This window comes from Rousettus aegyptiacus, unplaced genomic scaffold (assembly GCF_014176215.1).
Source record: "Rousettus aegyptiacus isolate mRouAeg1 unplaced genomic scaffold, mRouAeg1.p scaffold_m13_p_5, whole genome shotgun sequence".
In the NCBI taxonomy this organism is placed as follows: Eukaryota; Metazoa; Chordata; class Mammalia; order Chiroptera; family Pteropodidae; genus Rousettus; species Rousettus aegyptiacus.
Window position 1 is genome coordinate 113,572,243 of NW_023416308.1, and position 26,293 is coordinate 113,598,535.

The 26,293-nt window shown below is 35.5% G+C and overlaps 1 protein-coding gene across 1 annotated transcript; it reads left to right on the forward strand.

Annotated features, from left to right (window-relative positions):
- The first annotated feature begins 10,066 nt into the window (after positions 1 to 10,066).
- LOC118602978 (membrane-spanning 4-domains subfamily A member 12-like) lies at positions 10,067 to 26,236 on the forward strand. The gene is made up of 5 exons (XM_036221608.1): positions 10,067 to 10,156; positions 10,980 to 11,123; positions 16,701 to 16,757; positions 23,751 to 23,870; positions 26,109 to 26,236. The coding sequence occupies exons 1-5, from the start codon at positions 10,067 to 10,069 to the stop codon at positions 26,214 to 26,216; spliced, it is 519 nt and encodes a 172-aa protein (XP_036077501.1). The 3' UTR covers positions 26,217 to 26,236.
- The last annotated feature ends 57 nt before the right edge of the window (positions 26,237 to 26,293 follow it).

Here is a 26,293-nt window from a genome sequence, read left to right on the forward strand (position 1 = left end):
CAACACATATTAATTGTCTACTATGTGCCAATGACTAATAAAATCATGTTTATTAAAGATTAACACAGTACCTCACCCAAAAAAGTTGCTATTTTAAGGGAGGAAACAAGTAGCACATCAAGGCTATGCAGTGTGATACATGTATTAACAGAAGCATAAAAAAACTGAACACAGAAGAGGTAATGATCCTTCTGTTGAGAAATAAGAGGGAATAAAGCTTTGTGAAGCTTGGCGTTATGACAAGGAGGAGTAGGTCAAGAGTGAAAGTTGGAGAGGTAGCACAAGGCCATGATAAGTCAAATCATGAAAGATCAATGACTAAAGTATTGCACTATATCTTGCAGACAGTGAGTGATAAGCCATTGAAGAGTTTTTAGGCTTAGATTTACCTTTGAAGAAAAAGTATTCAATAGGGGGAAGGCATTAGAAGGGACAAATTTGATAAGAACAACTAGAGTGTAAAAGAGTAATGGATAATTATCTCAATGATTCAGACATTCGGTGAAAAAGGGTGAGTTTTAGCTTTGTTAACTAATTAAACTTAAGGTACGAAGGAAGAAAAGAATCTAAAATAACTTCCAGTTTCTGGATTAGGTGACATCTGCATTGATACAAAATGTAGAAGACGCAGTAGGATTGGACAAAATGATACATTCTGTTTTAGATAAGTTGAGTTTGAGATAACCGCGAGACATTAGAGATGTCTATTACATAGAAATACATAGCTGATGATTGGAGAAAAGTTAGCTGTCTAGAGAGAGACTGATTTTGATGGCAGTTAAAAATGTGAGGGGCTTTCCATTTCCAGCAATTAAGGACTAAGTCTTACAGCCCAAGCATCCTACAGAGAACATAACAAAAGCAAGCCAAATTTTTAAAACATCATCTGTTTGAAGTTATTGGAGATCTAGGATTTAAGGGATCTGGGATTTAAGAAGCCGAGAACCCAGAGTTGAAACCAAGAGACAATCTAGGCTTTTGGCACAGCTTTTCTCATAGACATATTTTCTGAGTCACAAACAGCGGATGAGAGGATAAAAAGCAAAGAAGAGCTCCCAGTATTCTTATAGGGTTGTTACGACAATAATTGGAGCTCAGATCCAATAAATGGTGAGACGTTAATAAACACTCAGTACTTGCAGTGGTGATTCCCAGAGGGTCTATATATCCTATTCGTAAAGGTAAGTAAAAATAGATCATCCCTCTCATAGACTGATGCTCAGACCCAAATCAGTTTAATTATGGATTGTAGTAAAATAAACTTCCCCCAAATTTAACGTTCTACCAAAGCAAAATAAATTATTTCAAGAGGAAGATAACATTATCCCAAGCATCAGCTTATCACTACGGTTTTTATACACAGTGTCTGGCATTCTATAAAAGTAAAACAAGAATTAACTGAAATCCGAGAAAAATACAGGTCTGCAACATATTCCAATGACAGAATCATAAAATCTTAAATGACGAGATTTCAGCGGAGAAGTGAAAATTATAAAAATCAAATGGACATGAAAAATAACAGTAACAAATTAAGATTTAAATGTATGAATGTAACAACATTTAGGTATCAACAATGAGAAAATAGTGAACTAGAAGAAAAGGCAGAAGGAAAAGAGCGAAGCATTGACAAAATGATAGAAAATGCAATGTGGAAGGTGGAGAGAGTAAGAGATGGGTTGATGAAAAGTTCCAATACTATGAATGTTGAATTTCAGAAGAGCAGAGATAAAAGCAAATAAGTAAGATTTAAAGAGATTATGTCTGAGAATTCTCCCAACATGATAAAAAGAATGACGAATCATAGATTCAAGAAGGATTACAATCCTAAACCAAGTAAATAAAAAGAAACCCACATCTAAGTACATCATAGTAAAACAGCATAAAACCAGCCACAAAGAGAAACATCTTAAAAGTAGCCAAGGAAAAAAGACATTTTACCTTCAAAGATCAATGAAAAGAATGGCAGCTGACTCGTTAAGAAAAACAATAAGAGCCAAAAATCATCAGCATTGGATTGAAATTTTAGTATTTTCAGACACAAAAGGAAGAAAGATCCAGATGGAAACTTGAAGAAGGAAGGAAAAGTAAAATGAAAAAGGATACATTTCTGAGTAAATGTTAATGAATAACAACCATGTAAACAATTTCTAAGCACAGTAAAATATCTTCAAAAGAGAACAGAAAATAGCACAAGTCAGGTGATAAATGAGGTTAAAGTGTTCTAGGATTCTTGCCTTGTCTAGAAAGCAATAAAGAGCTAATTTATAACAGCCTTTAGTAAGTTTAGAGTGCATGTTCTAATCTCTAAATTTACCACTAAAAGAATAATAAAAGACTGTATAATAACCCACTAGTTCATAAAATGAAATAAAACTACATGAGAATTCCAAAAAAAAGCAAGAAAGGAAAGAAATAGAATAAAGATAGACAAACTAGTATTAGAGCAAATGTTATAGCAAGGGAAATTCTTGAGATGAAGAAATTTCATCAAATGAAATTAGCAATCGACCAGGAAGATTTATTTCTACATTTGTTCATAACACCAACATATCATTAAAATACATAAAGCAAAAATCGAGAGAACTAAAATGAGGAATAGACCATCCACGACTATACTGGGAAATTTTTAGCAACTTTTCTCAATAAGTGATGGAACAAGCAGCCAAAAAAATAAGAATATGGAAAATTTGAATAAAACATAACACTACTCACCCCCCTGAATGACAAAAACTTAAAAAGAATAATAATACCAACTTTTGGGGATCATGTGGAGAACCTGTGACTTACATACCCTGCGGGTATAAACATATAAATTGCTAAAACCACTTTAATAGTTTGAAAACATCCAATACTAGAAACTCCATTCCTAGATTTATAGCCTAAAAAATTAGTGCATATGTTTGAGAAAAGAAAAGAATATTCATAGAATAGTGCCAAAGTCAGTATTCCAAACCCTAACAGGAAAAAAGTCTAAAATTGCAAATCCAAATGCTGAAAAGTAGAATGGATTTCACAAATTTAATATTGATCAAAAATACCAAACACAAAGTATCACATACTTTAGATTCAATTTGCTTGAATATCGAAAAGCAAAATACTTGTTGAAAGTCAAGAGAGCGGTAACTTTTCAAAAGAAAGAGTGAAAATTAACACAGTTCTAAATAATCCACAGATCAAACAGGAAGTTTCAAGGGGAATTTTTAGAGTGTACTGAACTACATGACAATGAAAATGCAGCATATCAAATTCTGTGACTAGCTTGAACAGCGAAGTGTATAGTATTTAACATTTACATTAGGAAATAAAAAAAGACTTAAATCAATAATTTAAGCTCTGACCTTAAGAAAATAGGAAAAAAAAAAGAAAAATGATCCTAAAGCAAGCAGAAGGAAGTAAAAAAAAAAAAAAAACAGCAGCAGCAATGAAACTGAAAAGACAAAAATAGAGAAAACGAAACGAAAAACTCGTTCTTGAAAAGACTGACAGACTTGACAAAACTCCACCAAGACTTACAAACATCAAAAGAGCAATAAGGAAATACTAAAACAACTCTATATGCATACCGTTGACAATTTACATGAAATGGATCAATTCCTTGAAAAGTACAAGCTACCACAACTCACTAACGTGAAATAGGCCATTTGAATAGCCATATAGCTGTTTTTATAATTCAAAGCCTCCTACAAAAGAAATTTCCAAGTCTGCATGATTTCACTAGAGAATTATACCGAGTGTTTTAAGAAAAATTAACACCAATTCTACACAATCTCTCTTAAAATAAGACGAAATACTTCCCATCTCATTTTAGGAAGCCAGTCTCTGATGGCAAGACAATACAAAGGCAGTACATTAAAAGAAACTACCCTCATGAATACAAATGTAAAAATCCTTTACGAAAATATTAACAAACATAATAACCTGATGGATCTCAAGAATATTATTCTGAATGGGGGGAAAAAGCCAATCTCAAAATAGTCACATACTGTATAATTCCATTTATATAAACATTCTCGAATGACAAACATGTAGAAATGGAAAACAGATTACTGATTTCCAGTGTTCAAGGATTGTGGAAAAGAAGGGGATGGATATGGCTACACAGGAGTAGTATGAAGTAGATCTTTGTCTCGACTGTGGTAAAGATTACAAGATTACATAAATCTATATATATAATAAAATGACATAATAAGATGACACAAACATACAGTACCATATCGAATTCCTAGTTTGTATATTGTACTATAATGATGTAAGATGTAACCATTGGGAATGAAGGCTACATACATAGGACCTCTCTGTACTACTTTTTAAAGCTTTGTGAAGCTATAATTAATATAAAATAAGTTAAAAACCAAAACGAATAGTGCTTGTGATATCATAGGGCCGGGAGGCGAGGGGTGCTTCCAAGAGATGGTAATTTTTATTTTTTAAACTGGGTGGAGGTTACATGGATTCTCACTTTGGTTAACTCATCTAGCTGTATACTTGATATGTACAGCCTCTGTGCATTTATTCAACCCAATTATTCTTTAAATATGAGAATGGGCGAAACCAGCTAGGATGAAAGTACTGAATGAACAGTAAAGCATACTGAGGGAAGAACTCTAAAGAAACCTAATTTTAAGATTCACGACAGGAAAGAATATGCAACAGAGTCTGGGGAGTGGTCATAGAAAGAAAAGCAAATTAGGGAGTTATGGTATCAGGAAAGCCAAAGGCGTGAGTTTCAAAGTAGGGGATTCAAGTACTCGGATGGGAGACCACCTAGGAAGACCAGGTGCTGTAGGCATAAAAAGTAAAAAACAAGGGATTGTAAACTGATAAGTTCCTTGTAATCTGTGAGGTCAACCAAGGGTTGCCTCACCTACCAAAAAAAAAAAAAAAAAAAGTTGGGTATTCAAGTGGGTCAAATAAGGGAAATGTCAAATAATAAGTCGTTGGTGTTTACATGTTGGGCCAAATTGCAGAAGGTTAAAAGGCTTTAACAGGCTATGAAAATACAGACAAGAGTATATACTAAGTATGCTATTTATACACTCAAGGTTAGGAGAAACAAGTTTGCATATAGGCCCAGAGAAAGGAGAGAGTACAGAGAATTGATAACTTGTAGACCACACAATGGTCACAAATTCTTCACAGCCCCTTTGAGATGTAGCTTTGAAGGTCCTAAATAAAACAATTATTAACCAATATGAAGGCAATAACAGACAGCAGTGAGATAATATAAATAGAAATAAAGATAGATTATCCAGACAGAAAGTCTATAAGGAAATAATGGACTTGAGCTATACTTTAGAACAAATGGACCTAACAGATGTATATGTAGAACATTCCATCCAACAGCAGCAAAATACACATTCTCCTTAAGGTGAATGAGACATTTTCCAGGATCATATAAAAAAGTCACAAAACAAATCTTCACAAAGTTAGGAAAACCATACCAAGTATCTTTTCCAATCATAGTGGTATTAAACAACAAATCAATAACATGAGGAAAGCTATAAAATTCACAAAAATATGGAAATTAACACACTTCTGAACAACCAAAGGATAAACCAAAAAATAAATCAAAAAATGTCTTGAGACAATGGAAATGGAAATGCAACATATTTAAACTTATGGAATGCGGTAAAAGCAGTTCTAAGAGGGACATTTGTATCAATAAATACCTACATACAGGAACAAGATAGATTTCAAACAACCTAACCTTACACCTCAAGGAACTAGAACTAACTAAACCAAAAGTTAGTACAAGGAAAGATATAATGAAGATTAGAGCAGAAATAAATGAAATTGAGACTGGAAAAACAACAAAAAAGGTCAATGAAACTAAGAGTTGAATTTTTGAAAAGATAATACTGGCAAACCTTTAGCTAGACTAAGAAAAAACAATAGATGACTCAAATTAACAAAATTATAAAAGAGGAGACATTACAACTGATACCAAACAATAATGAAGAATCATAAGAGACTACTTAAATCAGCAATCAAAAATTTCCCAACAAATAAAAGATCAGAACCAGATAGCTTCACTGGTAAATTCTACCAAACATTTAAAGAAGAATTATTACCAATCCTTCTCATACTCTTCCTAAAAAAATTGAAGAGGAAGGAACATTTCCAAACTCATTTCAAGTCCACCATTTCCCTGCTACAAAAACCAGACAGATACATTGCAAGAAAATAAATTGTAGTCCAATGTCCCTGATGAACATAGATGCAAAAATCCTCAAAAAAATATTAGCCAACAGAATTCAATGGTACATTAAAAGGATTGTACACTCTGATCAATCGGGATTATCCTTGGGATGCAAGAATGGTTCAACATACACAAATAAATAAATGAGATATACCACATTAACATAATGAAGGATAAAAATCACATGATTATTTTAGTAGATAGCATAGAAAACAATAAATACTTAGGAATAAATTTAACCAAGCTGGTAAAAGATCTATACACTAAAAACTTTAGCACATTGATGAAATAAATTGAAAAAAAAAATGAAAAGCTACCCAATGTTCTTGGAACGGAAGAATTAATAGTGTTGAAAATATCCATACTACCCAAAGCAATCTGTGGATTCAATGCTATATATCAAAATTTCAATGGCATTTCTCTAAGAAATAGGAAAAAAACTATTCTGAAATTTGTATAAAACCACAAAAGACCCCAAATAGCCAAAGTAATCTTGAGAAAGAAGGACAAAGCTGGAGGCATCACACTTCCTGATTTTAAATTATATTACAAAGATATTGTTATCAAAACAATATGGTATTGGCATTTATACAGGCACGTAGACAAGTGGATTAAAATACAGAGCCCAGGCATAAGCCTATATTCAGTCAACTAATTTTTAAATAGAGGCACCAAGAATATACAGTGGGAAAATGACAGTCTCTTTAATAAATGTTTTTTGGAGGAGGCAGGGAGGAAACAGTATATCTACATGCAAAAAATAAAACTGGACTCCTACCATATACCACTCACAAAAAATAACTCAAAATGGATCAAAGACTTAAAAGTAAGACCTAAAACCATAAATCTCCTAGAAGAAAACACAGGGGAAAAGATCCTTGGCATTGGTCTTGGCAATGATTTCTTGACTAAGACTCCAAACACACAGGCAAGAAAAGCTAAAATAAACAAATGGGACTACATCAAACTGAAGCTCTTCTGCACAGTAAAGGAAACCATCAACAAAATGAAAGGCAAGCTACAGAATAGGAGAAAATATTTGCAAATCATATATCTTATAAGAGTTAATATCCAAACTATATAAAGAACTTATATAACTCAATAGCAATAAAAGCAAATAGTCTGATTAAAAGCGATCAGAGGACCTGAATAGACATTGCAGCATTATTCACAGTAGCCAAAATATGAAAGCAACTTATATATATATAATGGAATATTACTCAGCCATGAAAAATGAAATCCTATCACTTGCAATGACATGACTGGACCTAGAAGTTATTATGCTGAGTGAAATAGACAGAGAAAGATAAATACCATATAATTTCACTTATATGTAGAATCTAAGGAACAAACTAAACAAAAACAGACTCACAGATACAGAGGACAATTTGTGATTGCCAGAGGGAAAGTGAGGTTGAGAGGCTAGCGGGGAAAAAAGGTAAAGGGTTGAAGTACACATTAGTAGTTAAAAATAGTCACAGGGGTGTAGAGTACAGCACAGGGACTATAATCAATAGTATTGTAATGGTATTGGCTCTGTGTGTAGTGCCAGATGGGTGCTAGAGTAATTGGGGGGATCATTTCATAAACTATATAAATGTCTAACCAATGTACTATATACCAGAAACTAATAGAAAAAAAGTTATGGGAAAAAATCTAAGTGTCCTGTGGTGGATGATTAGACAAAGATGTATGTATATACAATGAAATACTGGAAGGAAGGAAGGAAGGAAGGAAGGAAGGAAGGAAGGAAGGAAGGGAAGGGAGGGAGGGAGGGAGGGAGGGAGGGGAGGGAGGGAGGGAGGGAGGGAGGGAGGGAAAAAAATACTACCAAGCCACAAAAAGGACGAAGTATTGCCATTTGCAACATCATGGGTGGATCTTGAGAGTATCATGCTAAGTGAATTAAGTCAGATGGAAAAGGACAAGAATCATATGATTTCACTCCTACGTGATATATAAAAGGGAGAGTAACAAACGAACAAACAAACTCCTAGACACAGACAACATATAGTGATGACCCGAGGGGAAGGGCGGTCAGAGTGAGACGCTAGCACAGGCAGGGAAGGGTTCAGCGTGCGCTCTCTCGCCCACCTCTCCTTCTCCATCCTTGTCCCAGGAGCCTGCAGACTCCGCAGAGCTCCGAGGTCCACGCGGGGCTCCTCGCGCAGCACCCCCTCCCCCCCAAGCGGCGTTGGAACCGCGCGAGAAGGGATGGGGGCCACCACCACCCGGCAGGCGCCGCCGCCAGGACTCCCCCAGCAGAAAGGTCTGCAGCTAAGGGCTCCAGCAGCCCCACGATGTGCCTCTAGCCCTGCGATCATGTGACTATAGGGATCCCTGGTCGGTGCGGACCACGCTGAGGGCAGGCGTTCCCAGCGCCGGTGATTCTCGTTGGAGTGTCAGTTTTGAACCAATTTTTATCTGCTCCCCAATACGCTCCTACGGGCTTTTTTGTCGGCAGCCTTTGAAAGAATAAAGGATATGGGCAAAGTCACATAGTAACTGGTAAGTACATCATTTGAACTCGAGTTTGACTTTTCCACTGTATCTTTCTACGTTTTCTCAGTTTCAAGCGTCACTAGGCCAGCTCAGGGGCAACTCAAACCTCAAGAGTTCGTGGTTTGTGTAAATGGAAGGAAAAGTTTTTAGGTGCACGTTTTGAGGACAAGGTCTCAGACTTCATATTTGGCTGTAGGTAAGAGGTTGAAAAAAGGAGAAGACCCATCACATATCGGAGTTTCCATAGAGGAGACTGTCAAAGCCACCTGAGAAAAGTTAGAAGTCAAGAAGAAGGGGCGGGGGAGGAGACATTTTGGTTACAAGAAACAGAGACTACTACTACCTCTTACTAGTTTTTGTGAAGTAAAGATATATTATTGTAATATATGACCAGATGTGTTTACATAATATAAGGGCAAGAAGTCTGATGATTCCCAAAAGACATCGAAAACCATCAGAAACTCAGGAAGTTCTGCTGCTTCTCGTCCCTGCTTTCCTCTGGGCGTCCTTCTCTGTTCTTCTCGCTCTCAAAACTCACTTTCTCTATAACTCTGCCCATTAGGGTAGAATGCAATAACGTGGAGGCCAGCCCAAACAAGAGCATGTTGTGGGCCTACCTTGAGTTAGATGCTCACTTTTGTCCCAGTTGGCGAGGCTCCAAGAAAAAACCTAATTCTCATGGATATTAAATATGGAGTCTAGGGAGGACTCGTATGATTTCTACAGAAATCCCAAAGGTTACCCACAATATTAATCATCGTTATCTGTGAATTTCAATGGTCTTATCTATTGAACGCCTTCTGTACATTAATATAGGTCCCTAACTTGTGAGGACCACCTTGCCAAAGGAGAATATATACTACTTTATTTTTCATCTTCCTGTGAAGCTGTTACGGGCATGTGACTTGGTTTCTGCCAGTCGAGCGCCCCTGTACCAGACTTTAGTTTGGAGGGAAATGACATGCGGTAAGAGAATCAACCATAACAAGCAAAAGCTCAATTTTCTTGACCCTGTAAAGGTAGGATAAGGGTAACGGCTTACGGGAACTGATGGATGGGGCACCTCCCACACGCTATTTAATACAGTTCAATTTAAGTTTGGCAAAAGAACAAACCTATTTGAGAAATAATTTTTGAATTTTTTCAAGATAGTAATATTGATGTTTTGATGAAAAATTTGATGTTTCGATGAAAATATTGATGTTTTCATGTTTTAAGTGAAAAATCAGTAGCTCTAGGATTAAATTTCCCTCTCAATTTTAAGTACCTAACCCAGGAAGTAAATTAGTATTAATTCATCTCCTTGTTTTCCTACAGAAAAGAAACACATTTATCCTCTATATTTCTATTGTATCTTAGTGAAAAATGCGAAGAAATCGAAGAAGTCCAAGAAGTCGAAGAAGTCCAAGAAGTCGTCTGCGGATACGGATACGAAAGGAAACCAGAATGCTGGGGGTAAGAACTAAATGCTCCTTGAGTGAATAAATGACTACAGTATTGCAATTTCTAAATACAGAAAGGAGACTTTAATCACCTCTATTATGGACTCCCCAAATGGAAGAGTGTTCATGAAAGTATCCTGAAATGGATACGTAATATCTGCATTCTCCACATGCAGTCTAAACACATAAAATGTATATCAGGCTAGAACTTAAATAAAGCAGAAATTATGACTCTATCGACTACATTTAAATAACTCAAAACTATTACAACCTAGTCATACTCCTAAAAAATATACTCTGACTTTATAAGTGGGTGGAAAGTCCTTTGGGGGGGGGGGCGGGCATCTATAAATTATCTCAAGCTAAGGGGATGATGACATGATCCCAGATGAGATGATCAGGTTGTGGAAGCAATACAGATGGGCATAGGGGTGGGCAGAACAGAAGGAATCAAAGTCCAAATCTCAGTTTTGAGAGGATGAGAGCAGGGCAGGTACAGTCAGAAACACCAAGTCTGCCAGCCCGTAGAATATAGGAGCTGTGTCTGCAAGTAAGGACTGTGGGCTGCATGGTATTGAGGGACATCAATTCTTTCAGGGCTCCAGGGCTCATGCCATGCGACCTCTCAAGCCATGTAGATTAACAGGCTCCTGGTACAATTTAATTGGACGTGTAAATAGTCATTGTTTCTGCAAACTTCTCCGAAATGCTGAGAATCCTCAAATTCTGTTAGGTTGTCCCCTTTCTTCTCCACCTTGGCGTTTTCTTGATGTGTATTTCTTTCAATGGTGAGACTGAAATAATGGTAAGCGATTAATGGTGTTCTTTTCTCCCAGGCCATACAAATCATGACTGGTCTGATTCTTCACTGGCTGGGAATGATCTGGACATATTTGTTAGTCACACAACTTCTCGTATTTGGAAAATCATATCTGCCTCTTTCGGCATTGACAGGATACCCATTTTGGTCATCTTTCTCTGTGAGTAAATAATCTGCTTCCTCGTTGTTATTCATTAAATTATTTGTTCCATTCGATGACTGTGTCTGAGCCGAGTAGTGTGCCATGGATGGAACACACAGTCCCTGTTCTCAAGAAACTCATCTTCTGTCTAGTTGATATCTGCACTTAGATTCTAATCGTTAAGGCTTTTTCATAATAGGAATCTGTTTTTTGTTAAAGGTCCACTTTTTACATAGTCCTCGGATGTGGCAAAAAAAAAAAAAAAAGTGGTACGAGGCACAAGGGGCATTTTAGGAAAACAGAAAATGGTTGGTGACTATTCAGCTGCCCACAAGGCCATTTATTTTGCCAGTGGGCTAGGTGAGATGAGAGGGCATAAATGTTAAAGAATTAGTGGGATATATAAAACTCGTGTAGGAAAAGAAAAATGAAGGCTTTTTGTTCTGTTGGTCCCAAAAGAATTTGGTAGAATTTTGCAGACATTTCTAAAGTAAATGTTGTTATGTTTGACAGATGGTGGTGATGTGCCATTGTCCTCACAAAATCTCAAGTGAAACTTTTAAACTAATAATGATAATAATAATAATAATAATAATAATACACGTTTGAAATTTGATCACTCAACCAATACTTACTGAGTACCCACTATGTGTCAGATGCTTATTCTAGGTGTCAGAAGTATATCAGCAGCAAAACAAAGACCTAAGCCCCGATGGAGATTTACTCTATCAGAGGGTAGTATGTTAGAAGATGATAAGGTTATAGAAGTCAAAACGGAAAACGCAGAGTAGGATGAAGGGGGAATGGAATTTCTGGGAAAGTAGCAAAAGGGATACTGGTTAACGTTTTAAATTCTACGGCAGAGGCAGGTCTCTACAGGTATTTATTTCTTACTCACACATCTATGAGTTGGCTGAGATTTGGCTGATCTAGGCTGGGACCAGCCAGATGTGGCTTTAAGCTACAGATCAGGTATAGATCTGCTCCATATCCTGCTTAGACTAGTAGCTACTGAAGAGATAGTCTTCTCACAATGAAAGGCAACAACACAAAAGGTCAAGTCTAATCACCTAAGAATATTACAAGCCTTGGCTTGGCTCATGTCTGCTAACATCTCAGCCAAAGCAAACAAAATAACCAGGTCCTAAATTGAGGGGCAAAGAAGCGTAGTCCAAACACCATGAGACCATGGCAAGAGTATGGAAGTATAATGTCATTACCTGGAAGTAAGGATCGTGACCAACAGTTCAAATGACCGGTAACGTTTGAGTAAAGACTTGGAAAAGTTAGAGGTTTGGCCAAACGTGGAGAAAGAACGTCCAGGTCAAGAAACAGCTAGAGCAAAGTCTTCAGCGTCTGGTGTGCCTGCAGCGTTCGTAGGAAGGTATGGTCAGCAGGGCGGAAGGAGAGCAAGAAAGAGCAAGAGAAGCAGGAAAGAGGTCTGAAGCATAGCAGGGGGGCCAGGTAATGTGGGACTTTACGAGTCATCGTAAGGACGTTGGCTTTTATCGTAAGGGAAATTGGAGTTGTTCTAATGTTCTGCGAACAGGATTAAATAATCTGGTTTAAGTTTTAAATGGGTCGCTTTGGCTGCTATGTTGAAAAGATGATGAAGGAGACCAAGGGCTTTCAGAAAGCTACCGAAGAAATCCGAGTGAGACTCAGACAAGGCTGATGAAGGTGATGGAAAGTAACATCATTTTACATACATGTTGAGGGAGAGTTCATTGACCATCTGGATGGATTGAGGGTGGAATGTAAAAGAAAGAGAGATGTTACAGATAATGCCAGCGTTTTGGTTTAAGCTAACAGAAGGGATGACTTGTCCTCGACGGATACAAGGATGGCTGGGGGTAGATTACCAGGGAAGATAATGAGTTTGTTTTGAACCTGTCGAGCTTGAAATGTCTATTTAATCTTCAATTGGAGAGGTCAGGTACCCTGTTTGATATAGAATCTAGAGTTGAAGAGAGAGAGCTAGGTTTAAGATACAGGTCTGGGAGTCCCTGCAGGTAGATTTGAAAGCCATGAGACTGGATGTGATCATTGAGGAAGTGAGTGAAAATAAAGAGAACATGACCAGGGACTGTCCAGTACAGTAGTCACTGGTCACATGTAACTATTGAGCATCCAAAATATGGCTAAACCACACTGAGAAGTGCTGTACATGTAAAATATATACCAAATTTCAAAAACTTAGTATGAGCAAAAATAATGTAAAATTTAATTTTATATCAATTTTGTGTTGAAATGATACTATTTTGGATATATAGGATTATATAAAATATATTATTAAAATTAATTTCACATATTTCTTTTATCTTTTCTTATTGCAATACTGGAAAATTTAAAATTATAGCTAGTCTTTGCATGATATTTCTATTGGCAAGCCCTGGACAATAGCATCTGGCTGAGGATGATGCCATGGTTAGATTGTTTTAATACTATCATTCTATTATTAAGAGATTAGATTTGAGAAAGCTAGGAGACCACTGCAATTCAGCCATGAAAAATGAGAGCCTTAATTCAAACATATGAGTTCTAAGAGAAGAACAGATGAGTCAATTGTTTTAACATCTCAAATAATATTATGGTCAAAAACCAAGTTGCCATTGTAAAAATTACCACATGTATTTATATTTATGACATGAAAGTTATATTCAAAGTTATTTGAGGATTTTTTTTAACTCAATTTTTTGGACACTACTATTTCCTCTGTTAATATATATTTTAGTTTTATTCAAGAAACATTTATGAAACTCACATCTAATAAAAAGGTCTGAGACTTCTTATGAAAAAAAGAAACATTTATTTACCATTTAATTTGTGTTGGCATTTTTCTGGATGTGAAAATCGAAAGCAAAATAAATAATATATTACTTAATCTCAACAAATTTACACTTCAGACAAGGGACATTCTTGTATTTTTTTTTAAGTGTATGGGGTTCATTGACAGAGATTGTGGGGGAGAGGGGAGAAAGGGCCCTTGAAAGTATTTCCGGTTGAGGGAGCAATATGTAACCAATCAAGAAAGTTTGACTTAATTTCTAACATGAATTATGTTGTTTAAATTTTTATTCAGTAAAGAAATATGTTGGAGAGCCACTATTCGCAACAACTGTTGTAGGGACTGTAAGAAAACAATGAACCAGACATACAATAAGTTTAAGATAAAAATGTCTCTACTTTCATAACCCTCGCTTTCTTAGTTGAGATAAAGAGTAAACAATCAAGAAAATATTTAAAATGTTCTAATTTTAAATGTTACGAAGAAAATAAATAGCATACTCTCCTAAAGGATAGCAATTATCCTCGAGAAATATTCTATGGGGTGATTGATGGTCCCTCATTCTTTACGTTCCAATTACACTGGTCCTTAAAGATTTCGCCTCTGTAAGTGCGTGCGTATTCTCTTTCTGGAAAATTCTTCTCTCTAGTCTCCCAGACTTCAGGCCACTCTTGACATATGAGCTCAGCTTTCATGTTACTCTCTCAAGAGGCTTCCTTTGACTCACCTATTTAAAAATGCCCCCCAAGTATTCTCCCACATATCACCAGCCCCAGCCTGACAAATATAAATGTACAAATGGAGAAGATGGGAATATAATAAATCAGTTAGATCCCATAAAATCAAGGTCTTCCTCTCGCCACACTGCATCCCATGAACTGGGCTCCATGTCCCAAACCCTCCTTCAGAGTCCTACATAAATCGGGAATTCACACCTGTGAAACAGTTAATCAATCATTTGAAATTCACTGTTGCTCTTATACCCCTTTGATGGATTATCAGTCAGAAAGAAATAGAGCTACAAGAGAGAATGAATGCATGTGCCTCTGCACTTTGTGAAGAGGCCTCTGCAACATGCAATAAATAACTACGAGAATTTTATTAATGATCATAATTTTGCCTGAGATGAAAGGAAAAAAAACATTGTTCTGGTGGTAGTGTTCTTTTTGATGATTTCGTTTTATGTTTTGGTTTTCTGGGACATTTTGCTAGAATGAGGACCTCAAGTGAGGAAGTCCAGGATGCTAAGGAGAAACAGAACCTTCTCTTGCTATATGTAGAATGTCCAAGATAAGTAGCTGAAAGACTAAAGACACACCCATTTCAAAAGTTTAGGAAGAATTCCAAGTAAGATATGCGAAAGTAGAAAAATAACAGAAAGTAATAAAAAGTCAATATAATTTGCCATTTGTCCAAATTTTGGGCCCTGTGGTAGGTGCTTAGTTCAGTACAGGGTTTTGCAGAGAAAACGGGGCCACTGCAAGATTTATGGGCATACAGAAACTAGTATGAGAATTGGAGCCTTCATAAATGTGGGGATTCCTAGGGATGAGAAGGCGTGGCCAGGAGGGACAGAGAATCATAGACTCACTGACTGCTCCTGCCTCGGACACTGGGATGAGTGAGAAGTTGAATTAAATCTAGGAAAACATGGGCTCCTGGCCGCCAGAGTGAGATTAAGGGAAGGTCAGGAAGAAGTCTGGAAACTGTTGCCTCTGGAACATAAAATGGAAATGTAACAGATGAGAAGGAAAAAAAATTAGGCCACAGTTACCATGGTCACTATGACTTTCTAGGAGTAGTAGTTTCTGCTTCTCTTTTCCATTCCGAACATTGAGATTTTTCTCTTGGCCACGCAGGAAACAAATTCTGGAAAACATAGTTCTGAGCTTCAGGAGGAAACTATAGGACCAAGTTGACTATAAATAATTCAGTGACTTGCTTTATTTACAACTATTACAACAACAACAAAAAAAAACACAGTAACACGGCAACATAGAAAATATTCTCCACTCTACCAATGAAAAAAGCAAAACCTGATGAGAGGTTAAGGAATTTCTCTTGAGTCACATGAAAAGCAAAGCACCAAGAATTCAAATTCGGACCTTCTGACCTCAAAATGCTATTTAGTATTGATGTTAGTGACCCCAATTTTCTGGGGAAAGAACATTCCTTCTCTCTACTATTAACTGAATAGTTAATTTTTTAATGCAATGGGAAGTTTCCATGCATGCGTAAAAGTCGCACCAATGAAAAAATAAATTTATGATACACCATAACTACCATCTTCCTAACAAGTTTTAGAAAATAATGGAAGGTCTCAGGACAAGCTACTCATGGAAGACATTATGTAGTTCTTATATTTAAATAGGAAAAATGAAGCTTTAATGTTTTCCGAATGATGTTTTCTGTTAATGAAATATTTTAGCATTATGTTAAAAATACTGACATGCGAAATCACCAAAATATAACATTGTCTAGCAGTAAATTCTTTAACTGGATATATTTTCTTATAATTTACTTTATGGGCTAAATTAAAGAAAACTTGACACTCTTTTTGCCCCACAGTCACCTCAAGGTGCCCTGAGATTCTGTTTCCAACACACGTGTTACATTAGTGACCAGAGATTTCATGCCTCTCCCATCTCTGTAATAGAGAACCCTTGAATTATTGCCTGGGTGATTTTCTCAGTGGTTCCACTAAAACATTAACATATATTCTTCACATTTCAGCATTCCAGAGTTTTTTCTCTTCAAGAATATAAACATAATGACTGGCTACTAATAAATGTGTTTTTTGTCTCTAGTTTATCCTGACAGGAGTCTTCACAGTAGTATTCGAGAAGAGGCGTTCAAGGTTATTGGTAAGTCAGAACGTCTGTAGCAATTCTAGAGACAACAGTATTATATACCAAAAGAAGGAGAATTAGTAAGGAGGTAGCATTGTCTCTGAGTTACTAGAAACTTACCCAAATTTTTAGAGGGTAAATTTTAAAAATATGAGAAATTTAAGTTTCTACTAAATTTTTATTTAAAAAGCAGATGCACTCCAATTACTCAACTTTTTGTTATATTTCATTAACCATAAAAATCATTCAGAATGTATGAAATTAATCATGGAGTTAAAGTTTTATATCACAAATCAGTTAATGCAAATTAAAATGTTGGTTATGGCATGTAAGTTATGATATCTTGAAATGACCCGGTATCTGTTATTACCCTCTTTCTTCCCTCTTCACATGTCTAGGAACTTTGATTGTATGATGAACAATGGATGTGAGATATTGTAGAGTCTGCATTATGTTGATTTCCTTTAGAGGACGTTGAGTTTTATGCTTACAGTGAAAGAGGATAATAAGTAATTGTAGGAATTTTGATTGTCAATTCTAAGAAATTGACTTTTGGACTGGCAGAGTAAGCTGCTCAATGAGCTCATCATTCTTCCACAAAAAAAAAAAAAAAAACAAGGAAAATATCAGCAAAACAGCTAAAATTCATGATTTCAGAACACTGGAAATTAACCAAAGTCACAGGAAAGACTGAACATTGTCGATCCAAGAGATAACTATTAAACATCAGAATCAGAGGGATTTGTAATATTTCGACTTGGAGCTATTCCCATTTCCCCTTGATCTCCAGCTTATTGGCATGGTAACCATAAAACTGCAGCGTCTTAGAGCCAACTAAGAGCACTGACATCCTTTGATGCTCTCTTAAAATCAGCATCCTCTGAGCACAGTCAACATTTGTTTAAACTTGCATCACTCTGCAGTATCTCTATCCCCAGGGTGCCATAGCTATTTGTTTGGATACAGACCTCATCTCAGTGAACACAAAGCCCTACCACCAGAAAATTTACAGTAACAATATCAATCTGCTGGCAACTGTGCTTCTGGATAAAGCTGTGATTTCAGTTGGGGTGAACAAAGGCCCGGCCAGAAATTTAAAAGGAAATTCTGGATAACTAGAAAACCCTAGAGATCTTTGAGAAGCTCCAACATATTCTTAGGGATCGAAAATGGTCTACATGTGGAAGCCTCTATGCATGCCCAGGAAAGATCTGGCAAAGCATAAGGACCCCACTCATTCACCTCTGGCTGACAGCGAGGCCCTAGGCAATCAAGAAATGAAAGCTAAGCTTGCTTTGTGAATTGACTGAAGTTGTAAGGTGTGTATTCTCACAAAGATTCCCCTGGCAAAAGATTATTGACCAGCATTAAAATATATCGGCCTGATGGTAACCCGTAGGAAGCCAGTATATAGTTTTTAAACTTTTAAAAAGGGTATCAGATGACCATGTCAAGCACAGTATTTATAAGGACTCCGAGTTTTATTCTAAGTGTGATTGGAAGCCTCATTAGAGGAAGAGAGTGATATAATCAGAATTTCTGCTTTAAAAGGGTTACTTTTGAAAGGATTACTCTACCTTGTAGAAAGTAAAGTGGAGGGAACCAAGAGGAGAAGCAGGGAGGCCAGTGAGAGAGCAATTACAGAAGGCCTGGTAAGGAACTTCATGGGAACAATGTGACCAAACGTAATTTTTTGAGGTCTTAACAGGTTTTAATACCTAAAAATTATCATGTAAAAAACACAACAAAGTCAGGAAAATAATATCGGAACAAAACTCTATACTTTAGACTAAATGGACCTAATAGACATGTACAGATTATAGTCCATTCAGCAGCTAAAAAATATACATTCTTCTCTTGCGCACACAGAACATTCTCCAGGATGGATCATATTACAGGTGACAAAACAAGTCTTAGCAAATTTAAGAAGACCGAAATTATACCAGTGTCTTTTCCACAATGGTATGAAACTAGATAAAGAAAACAAGAGGAAAGCTGGAAATTTTACAAATGTGTGGAAACTAGTAACACACTCCTGAACATCCAATGGCCCAAAGAAGAAATAAAAAGGGAGATCAAAATATAACACAAACAAATGAAATAGAAAAACAACACGTCAAAACCTACGCACTGCAACAAAAGCAGTTCTTTAAAAAGTTTAAAGCAAGAAATGGCTATATTAAGAAAAGAAAAAGATATTAAATAAACAACTTAACTTTACATACCAAGGAATTAGGAGAAGAACAAACTAAGCTCAAAGTTAGGTAAAGGGGGAAATAACAAAGATCAGAGTGGAAATAAATGAAATAGAGGCCAGAAAAACAATTTAGAAAAGTAATGAAACTAAGGGCCGGCTTTTTGAAAAGATAAATAACATTGATACACCTTTATCCATACTAAGAGAAAAAGAGAAAGGACTCAAATAGATCAGAAACAAAAGAGGAAACATTAAAACATACCACAGAAATACATAAAACCAAAGGAAGCTACTATGAACAATTATATGCTAACAAATTGGATAACCTAGAATAAATGGATAAATTCTTAGAAACATACAACTATCTAAGACTGAATCATGAAGAAATAGAAAATCTGAACATACCGATGAGTAAGGAGATTGAATCAGTAATAACAACATTTAATTTAATTTAATTTAATTTAATTTAATTTAAAACCTCTCACCACTGAAAAGCCCAGGTCCAGATGAATTCTACCAAACATTTAAAGAATTAATACTAATCCTTCTCACAATCTTTCCAAAATTCAAGAGGAGAAAACACTCCCAAACTCATTTTATGAGGCAGGCATTATCCTGATACCAAAGCTGGAAAAGGTCACTATAATAAGAGAAAAACTATAGACCAATATCCTTGATGAATATGGATGTGAAAATTCTCAAAAAAATGCTAGCAAACTAAATTTAACACCACATTAAAAGGATCCTACACCATGATAAAGTGGGATTTAGCCCTGGAATGCAAGGTTGTTTAACATATGCTAATCAATAAATGTGATACACCGCATTAGTAGAATGAAAGATTGAAATCCTATAATCATCTCAATAGATGCAGAAAAAGCATTTGACAAAATTCAACACCCTTTCATGATGAAGACCCTCAACAAATTGGGTATAGAAGGAACATACTTCAACATAATAAAGGCTTTATACAACAAACCCACAGCTAACATCATATTCAATGGTGAAAATTTGAAAGCTTTTCCTCTAAGATTGAAAACAAGACAAGGTTGTCCCCTACTATCCAACATAGTATTGAAAATCCTAGCCAAAATGATTAGGCAAGAAAAAGAAAAAAGGCATCCAAATTAGAAAGGAAAATATTAAATTGTCTCTGTTTGCAGATGATATGATCTTGTGTATAGAAAGCCCTAAAGATGCCACACACACACACACACACACACACACACACACAAAGCTGTTAGATTAATAGACCAATTCAATAAAATTGTAAAATACTAAATTAATATTCAAAACTTTATTACACTTCTATACACTAACAACAAACTATCTGAAAGAGATATAAAGCAAAGGATTTCATTTATGACAGCATCAAAAAGAAAATTCTTAAGAATAAATTTAAACCAGGAGGTGAAAGATCTGTATGAGGAAACCTTTAAGACATTAATGAAAGAAATTGAAGAAGACACAAATTAATGGAAAGATATTCCATGTTTGTGGACTTCAAGAAATTAATATTGTTAAAATGTCCATAATACACAAAGCCATATATAGATTCAGTGCAATCCCTATAAAAATTCCAATGAGGAGATTTCAAACTGTACTGCAAAGTGATACTAATTGAAACAGTATAATGACGATATAAAAACAGACATAGAAAATAGATAAACAACAACTAGAAAACTAGTAAAGCTGAAAATGTGTTCTTTGAAAATGTTAATGAAAATGATAATCCCCTGTTAAGACTGATCGGTAAGAGAAAACACAAATTGTCTGTATCAGGAATAAAAGAAGTAACAAGGAATAACAAGGAAATCCTGTGAACAACATTATGCCAATAAATTGTGAAAAATGCAATTTACCCAAACAGAAACAATAAAAAATAGAAAACTGAATATTACTGTACTGGTAAAGGAATTGTATTAATCATTAAAAATTTTTCATAAAGTAAACTCCAGACACACAATGATTTAAATGGTTAATTTATCAAGGATTTAGTGAACAAATAATATCCCACAGTACACAAAATATTTCAGAAAGCATAAACAAAAGAATATTTCCTAACTGATTTTTCTGGAGCCCAATATAATTCTAACACCAATAGGAGACCAAAATCTTTAATGAATGCTGATACTAAAATGTTTAAAATATCATAAATCATATTGAGTGACATATTTTTAAAATCATAATGGAGTTTAATTTATTCCAGGAATGTAAGCTTGATTTAGCATTCAAAAATCACTCAATGTAATTCAACATTTTAGAGTAATTAAAGAGATGAAGAAAAAGTACTTGAGATTTAAAAAAAAAAAAAAAAACTCTCATTAAACTCGTAGTAGAAGGTAATTCCCCCAGCTTGCTCAAGGGCACCTATAAAAACCTATAGTTAATATACTTAATGGTGAAAGACTGAGAGCTTTCCCATAAGTTCAGAAACATTGCAAGTTAAGTACCATTTTATCAAATGATTTTAATATTGTATAGGAGTTCTTGTCCACTGTAACAAGTCAAAAAGAAATAAAAGGCATAAAATTTGAACAGTTAGAAGTAATACTTGCTTTATTCTCAGGCATCCTAAGATATCCTAAAACATCCTAAGAAGTCTACCCAAAAAAATCAACTAATAATTTATTAACATTGCAGAATACAAGTTCACTATGTAAAAAAACTCAGTTGTATTTCTATATATTGGAGGTAAAATTTTTAATAACATCAGTTATAACTGAAAACAAAAACAAAACACTTAGGAAATATTAAGTGTTAATGAAATATTTTCAAGACCTCTACACAGAAATTTGTAAACCATTGCAGAGAGAAATTAACCGATATCTAAATAAATAAATATGGTCATGGATGGAAAGGCATAAAGGTTTTTAAGATGTCAATTTTTCCTCAAATCATGTTATGCACCCAAAGTGACTCCAATTAAAATGCTAAAATGATTTTATTCTAGATCTTGATACTCACGTCAAGCTCTATATGGAAATAGCCAACAATAAAATAGGACTAACACTACTTGATTTCACATATAACCACCATAATCAAGACATTAGTGTGTGTATTCATGTATATGAATGTATTTATAACTATATATATTCCTAGTCTTGTCACACATATTTGATCAACTGATTTTTGACAAAGGCACCAGTGTAATTCGATAGGGAATGAATGGTCATTTAGGCAAATGGTGCTGAAGCAACTGAATATATAGATGGAATAAGGTAACCTTGGACTTTACCTCATATCATATAAAGCATTAATTTGAGATAGATCATAAATCTAAACATTAAAACTAAAATTATAAAATTTCTAGAAGCAATAGAAGATATTCTCTGTGACCTTGTGGTAGGCAAAGACTTCTTAAAAAGAACCTAAAAAGCATAATTCATGAAAGAAAAGTTGATTAACTGGACATCAAAATTCTGCTTTTTAAAAGACATTGTCAAGAAAATAAAAAGACAAGCCACAGACTGGGAGAAAATATATGCAACTTATATATCTGACAGAGAATATGTACCCAAAATGTTTAAAAGAAATTCTTACAGCTCAGTAATAAGACAAACAACCCAGTTAAAAACGAGCAAAGATTTGATCAGATTCTTCACAAAGAATAATTAACAAACAAAGGAAAAGTCACTTGACATCATTAGTACTTAAGAAAATACAAAACTAAAACTTCAGGTTTCACTTCAATTTAAAAAAATAAATAAATTTTCAGTGGATATAATGAAAGTATAAAAGTGTTTCTTAATATATTAATATTTACACATTCTCTGTTTTTAAACATTACTTAAAAAAAAAATTTGTAGTACATGACAGGGTCACAGGGTGTAGCTGATTCCATGCCTCACACTCTTTTTACCAAAGCTTAGGTCATGCGAATGAATTAGCGAGTGTTTCATTTTAACACGGTTTTCTTTCTTTAAGGGAGATGTGTTCCAAAAGAATAAATGAAAATTACTGAAGAGCAATTTAGATAAATATATGATGTGAAATAGATTTCATAAATCCAGTGAACTAGATCTCAGAATCCAGTAGTTGAAGTTTTCCTATTTATTATCTGATTTATATGAGATAGAATTTTACCGGAGAAAATGAGAACAAGGAAGTATAAGGATTTTTCAAACAGTAATATCCTATAGCTTATCATCTCTCTGACCTCATACATGGACGCAATGTAATTATCCATCAACAGTATGCATATGCGTTGTCTGGAGTACATGGTCGGACAAGCGTGTTGTCTGAAAACAGACTAGGCGCTTTCGGCAGTGTAATCCCCCAGCAGCGTCTTCGAGGTGAAATCCTAAATATCTATCTCGATGGCACCTGTCTCTCCAACAAAATTCCCCGCCTCTCCTCTGCCTGCACTCTAAAATGAACCGCAGTAAACTCCTTGAATGTTAGCTCTTCCGTTATCTGACCCTGTATGGCACTATGAATTTGCCCAAGCGTTCACCTTCTTTTTTACACTCTATTGACATAGAATATGCACTTGTTGGCCTTCCCCAACAGTCTGGAATCTCCTGGAGGGCAGAGACCGTTTCTTATCTACTAACGCAGATAGTTTGTATGGTGCGCAATCGACGTTCAACAATCATTTGTCAGTGAAGGAATACATCAAAAGTTTTATTTTCTCCAAAATTGTCCAGTCTGATTGGGATCCTGACAGATCTGAAGTTTTGACAATCCTTTTAATGACCTTACTATTCTGAAAAGATCAGAATTTATATAAATCCACTATTTGAATATACTTGCCAGTGATGCATATGGATAACTTTCAGTGACCTGGTGATTCTTTTTATCTCTTTCAGATACACTATACTATAATAGTAAACATCATAAGTGCCTGTATTGCAGTGGTTGGTCTGTTTTTACTATTACTTGAGTTTTCACTATTCCAGTTAAGTTCAACCGTTTCTATCTGGCCACACGTAAGTACCATGTTTCTATGAGAATTTCATCATAAATTTAGAACTACATATTAAATTCTTTGGGGAGTAATCAAAATATTTAAGTATTATGCAAGATATAGCAGTGACCTTCATCTTTAATTTACTCTGTCATATATACCTACTACAAATGTGGTTCAAACTACAGGTTATTTTCCTAAACCTAGGATCACCCAAAACCTAAACTGAATGGAATGTATAATAAACAATAATAGATGTATTTTGAGTGATTTAGCATTGTATTCAATTCTGGCCCCACCTGGTAGCCACGATATTTTTATGATAGCTCGGTTTCCAGGTACCAGCATCTCTGAAGCCAGTTTTCCTAGGTTAATTATAAAAGTTTATTATAGCAGGATTTGATCTTCAAAGGAGGAAATAAGAAGGCATCTTTATGCACTTGTGATAAATGTCAGGGCTGTAGAGACAAAATAAAGCTAAATTCTGTACTTGTATGTAATCTGGAACACATGGGTACTCAGTTCGGTATGCACATGACTACGTGGACATCTTTGCACTGCCTGCTTGTGTCTGGCTGTCTGTCAGCAGGTCTATGTGAGTCTGTTTAAGTGTGTTCGTGTTTGTGCTTCAGAATCTGTGTACATGTGTTTCTGTGCACATGGGACTATGGATATATGTGCACTTACCTACATAGGCTTGTTGGTACGAGAGGAGAAGGAGCTAGGAAGTCAAGGAGATGGGAGTCATTGCTAAACGAGTTGGGTAGGAATGGAAGCCACAGATTCCAAAGCCTTCTTTATGCATCCCTCTTCCTGTATCCCATTGACCCAGGGCTTGACAGACGTCAAAAGAGCTGGCCCTTTGGCCAAGACCTAGAAACTGACTTTTCTTAATTGAGCTCTTTGGATGTTGCCCATTTTTAAATTCCTAGCCTCCGTCAGTAAGCTCTCTTTACTTCCAACATCCCAAACTCTTGGTTAATAAGCTCGTTCCAAAGCACATGTTGATTTGCATTTTGCTGAGTTTCTCTTATTTCTACATGGCTTTGGAAGGGATTTTACAGCAGCTGAGACTGCAGATCTCCTTAGGGAATTATTTATATCTCTGATTCAATTAAAGAAACATGCTCAGAAATGTTAAGCTACTTGCTCAGGGTCAAAGGGCTATTCGCGTGCAGAATATTTATTTTAATTGAAGATGGTCTAAATTTCAAGTTATTTCTCTACACAAAATTGAAAACTAACAGATATCAATTAAATGGCACATCAAAGAACCATCTTATTGCTATAGGAAATGCTAATATTTTACGACACGTACCCCGAAGGATACCTTTAACTAAAATCTAAAATAAATATAAACCTCCAGATATTACTTAAGATTTCATTTGCCTAACAGGAATGTCTCATTTTACTGGATTGGAGTACAATTATAATCTTAACTCATTTTTCCAGTTCATCTCTTGAACCACCAATGTTTATATTAGCAAGAAATGCAGGATGTTCCTCTTGAGCCCCCTGCCATGATGACTCCCTCAAATTATTCAGGAATATCGGGAGTCAAAAGTTCAATACCGACTCCAAACCTGTACTTGACAGAACTCTGGAGAGTCTCAGTGGTCCACCAACATGCCCATAATTTCCACTGCCATGGCTTCAGTTACTATTAAATGGTATTAATATTGAAAACCGATCCCAATAGCTCATGGTGGCCTTGTCACAAAGGTGCGTTAGGTCCTTCAGGCTTGGGTTTCCAATTACGGACTTTGTATTCTTATACACAACTCCACTACTCCACTATCCTGCAAGGATATGGGTCTGTTTGGGGCTTATAGTCAGAGGCACAATCCCAACAGGGAACCGCCCACCTTCTAACAACAGGCCTAATTTTAAACGAGTTCTATTAAATAAGTTTCATAACACTGAATCTCAAGGTTGTTCCAATTCCATCATCCCCAGAGGTTTGTTGGCCTCGGTGAAAATTTGCTGACCTTATCCACAACAACAAACCGGAAAAACAATCAATGAGTCTCATTATCCATTTGGCAGAAATTTATCTGTTTATAATCATCCACAATAATTATTGGTCATCCTTATGATCAAGAAAAATATGTATGAATAACCATAGTTGTTGAGGGTAGAGATATATTGAGTAGTTTTTCTCTTCTATTTTTTATCTTATTGCAATTTTTATATACCTTTATTTTTAAAGTGTTAATATGCAAAGATCTCAAAGGAATGTATGTTTTCTTTTTGGAAACAGAGAAGTGGTCTCATACTTTCACAATATTTGTTCCTATTCATCTTGGTGGAGTTGTTTGTGGCGTGTACGGTGATCCATTGGGTGTACAAAGCAAAATATAGAAGGTAATAAAGATGTGGTAAGTATCTCATTTCTCCTTTGGTTAATCAGAAGCTATTGGCTTCTATTTTGAACCTGTTTGAAAA

Excerpts from the sequence above, each read along its gene's own strand:
- LOC118602978 (XM_036221608.1), top strand. The coding sequence starts at position 10,067 with ATGCGAAGAAATCGAAGAAGTCCAAGAAGTCGAAGAAGTCCAAGAAGT. Across the intron at positions 11,124-16,700 it reads CATTTTGGTCATCTTTCTCT|TTTATCCTGACAGGAGTCTT; the intron begins GTGAGTAAATAA and ends TTTTGTCTCTAG. Across the intron at positions 16,758-23,750 it reads AGAGGCGTTCAAGGTTATTG|ATACACTATACTATAATAGT; the intron begins GTAAGTCAGAAC and ends TATCTCTTTCAG.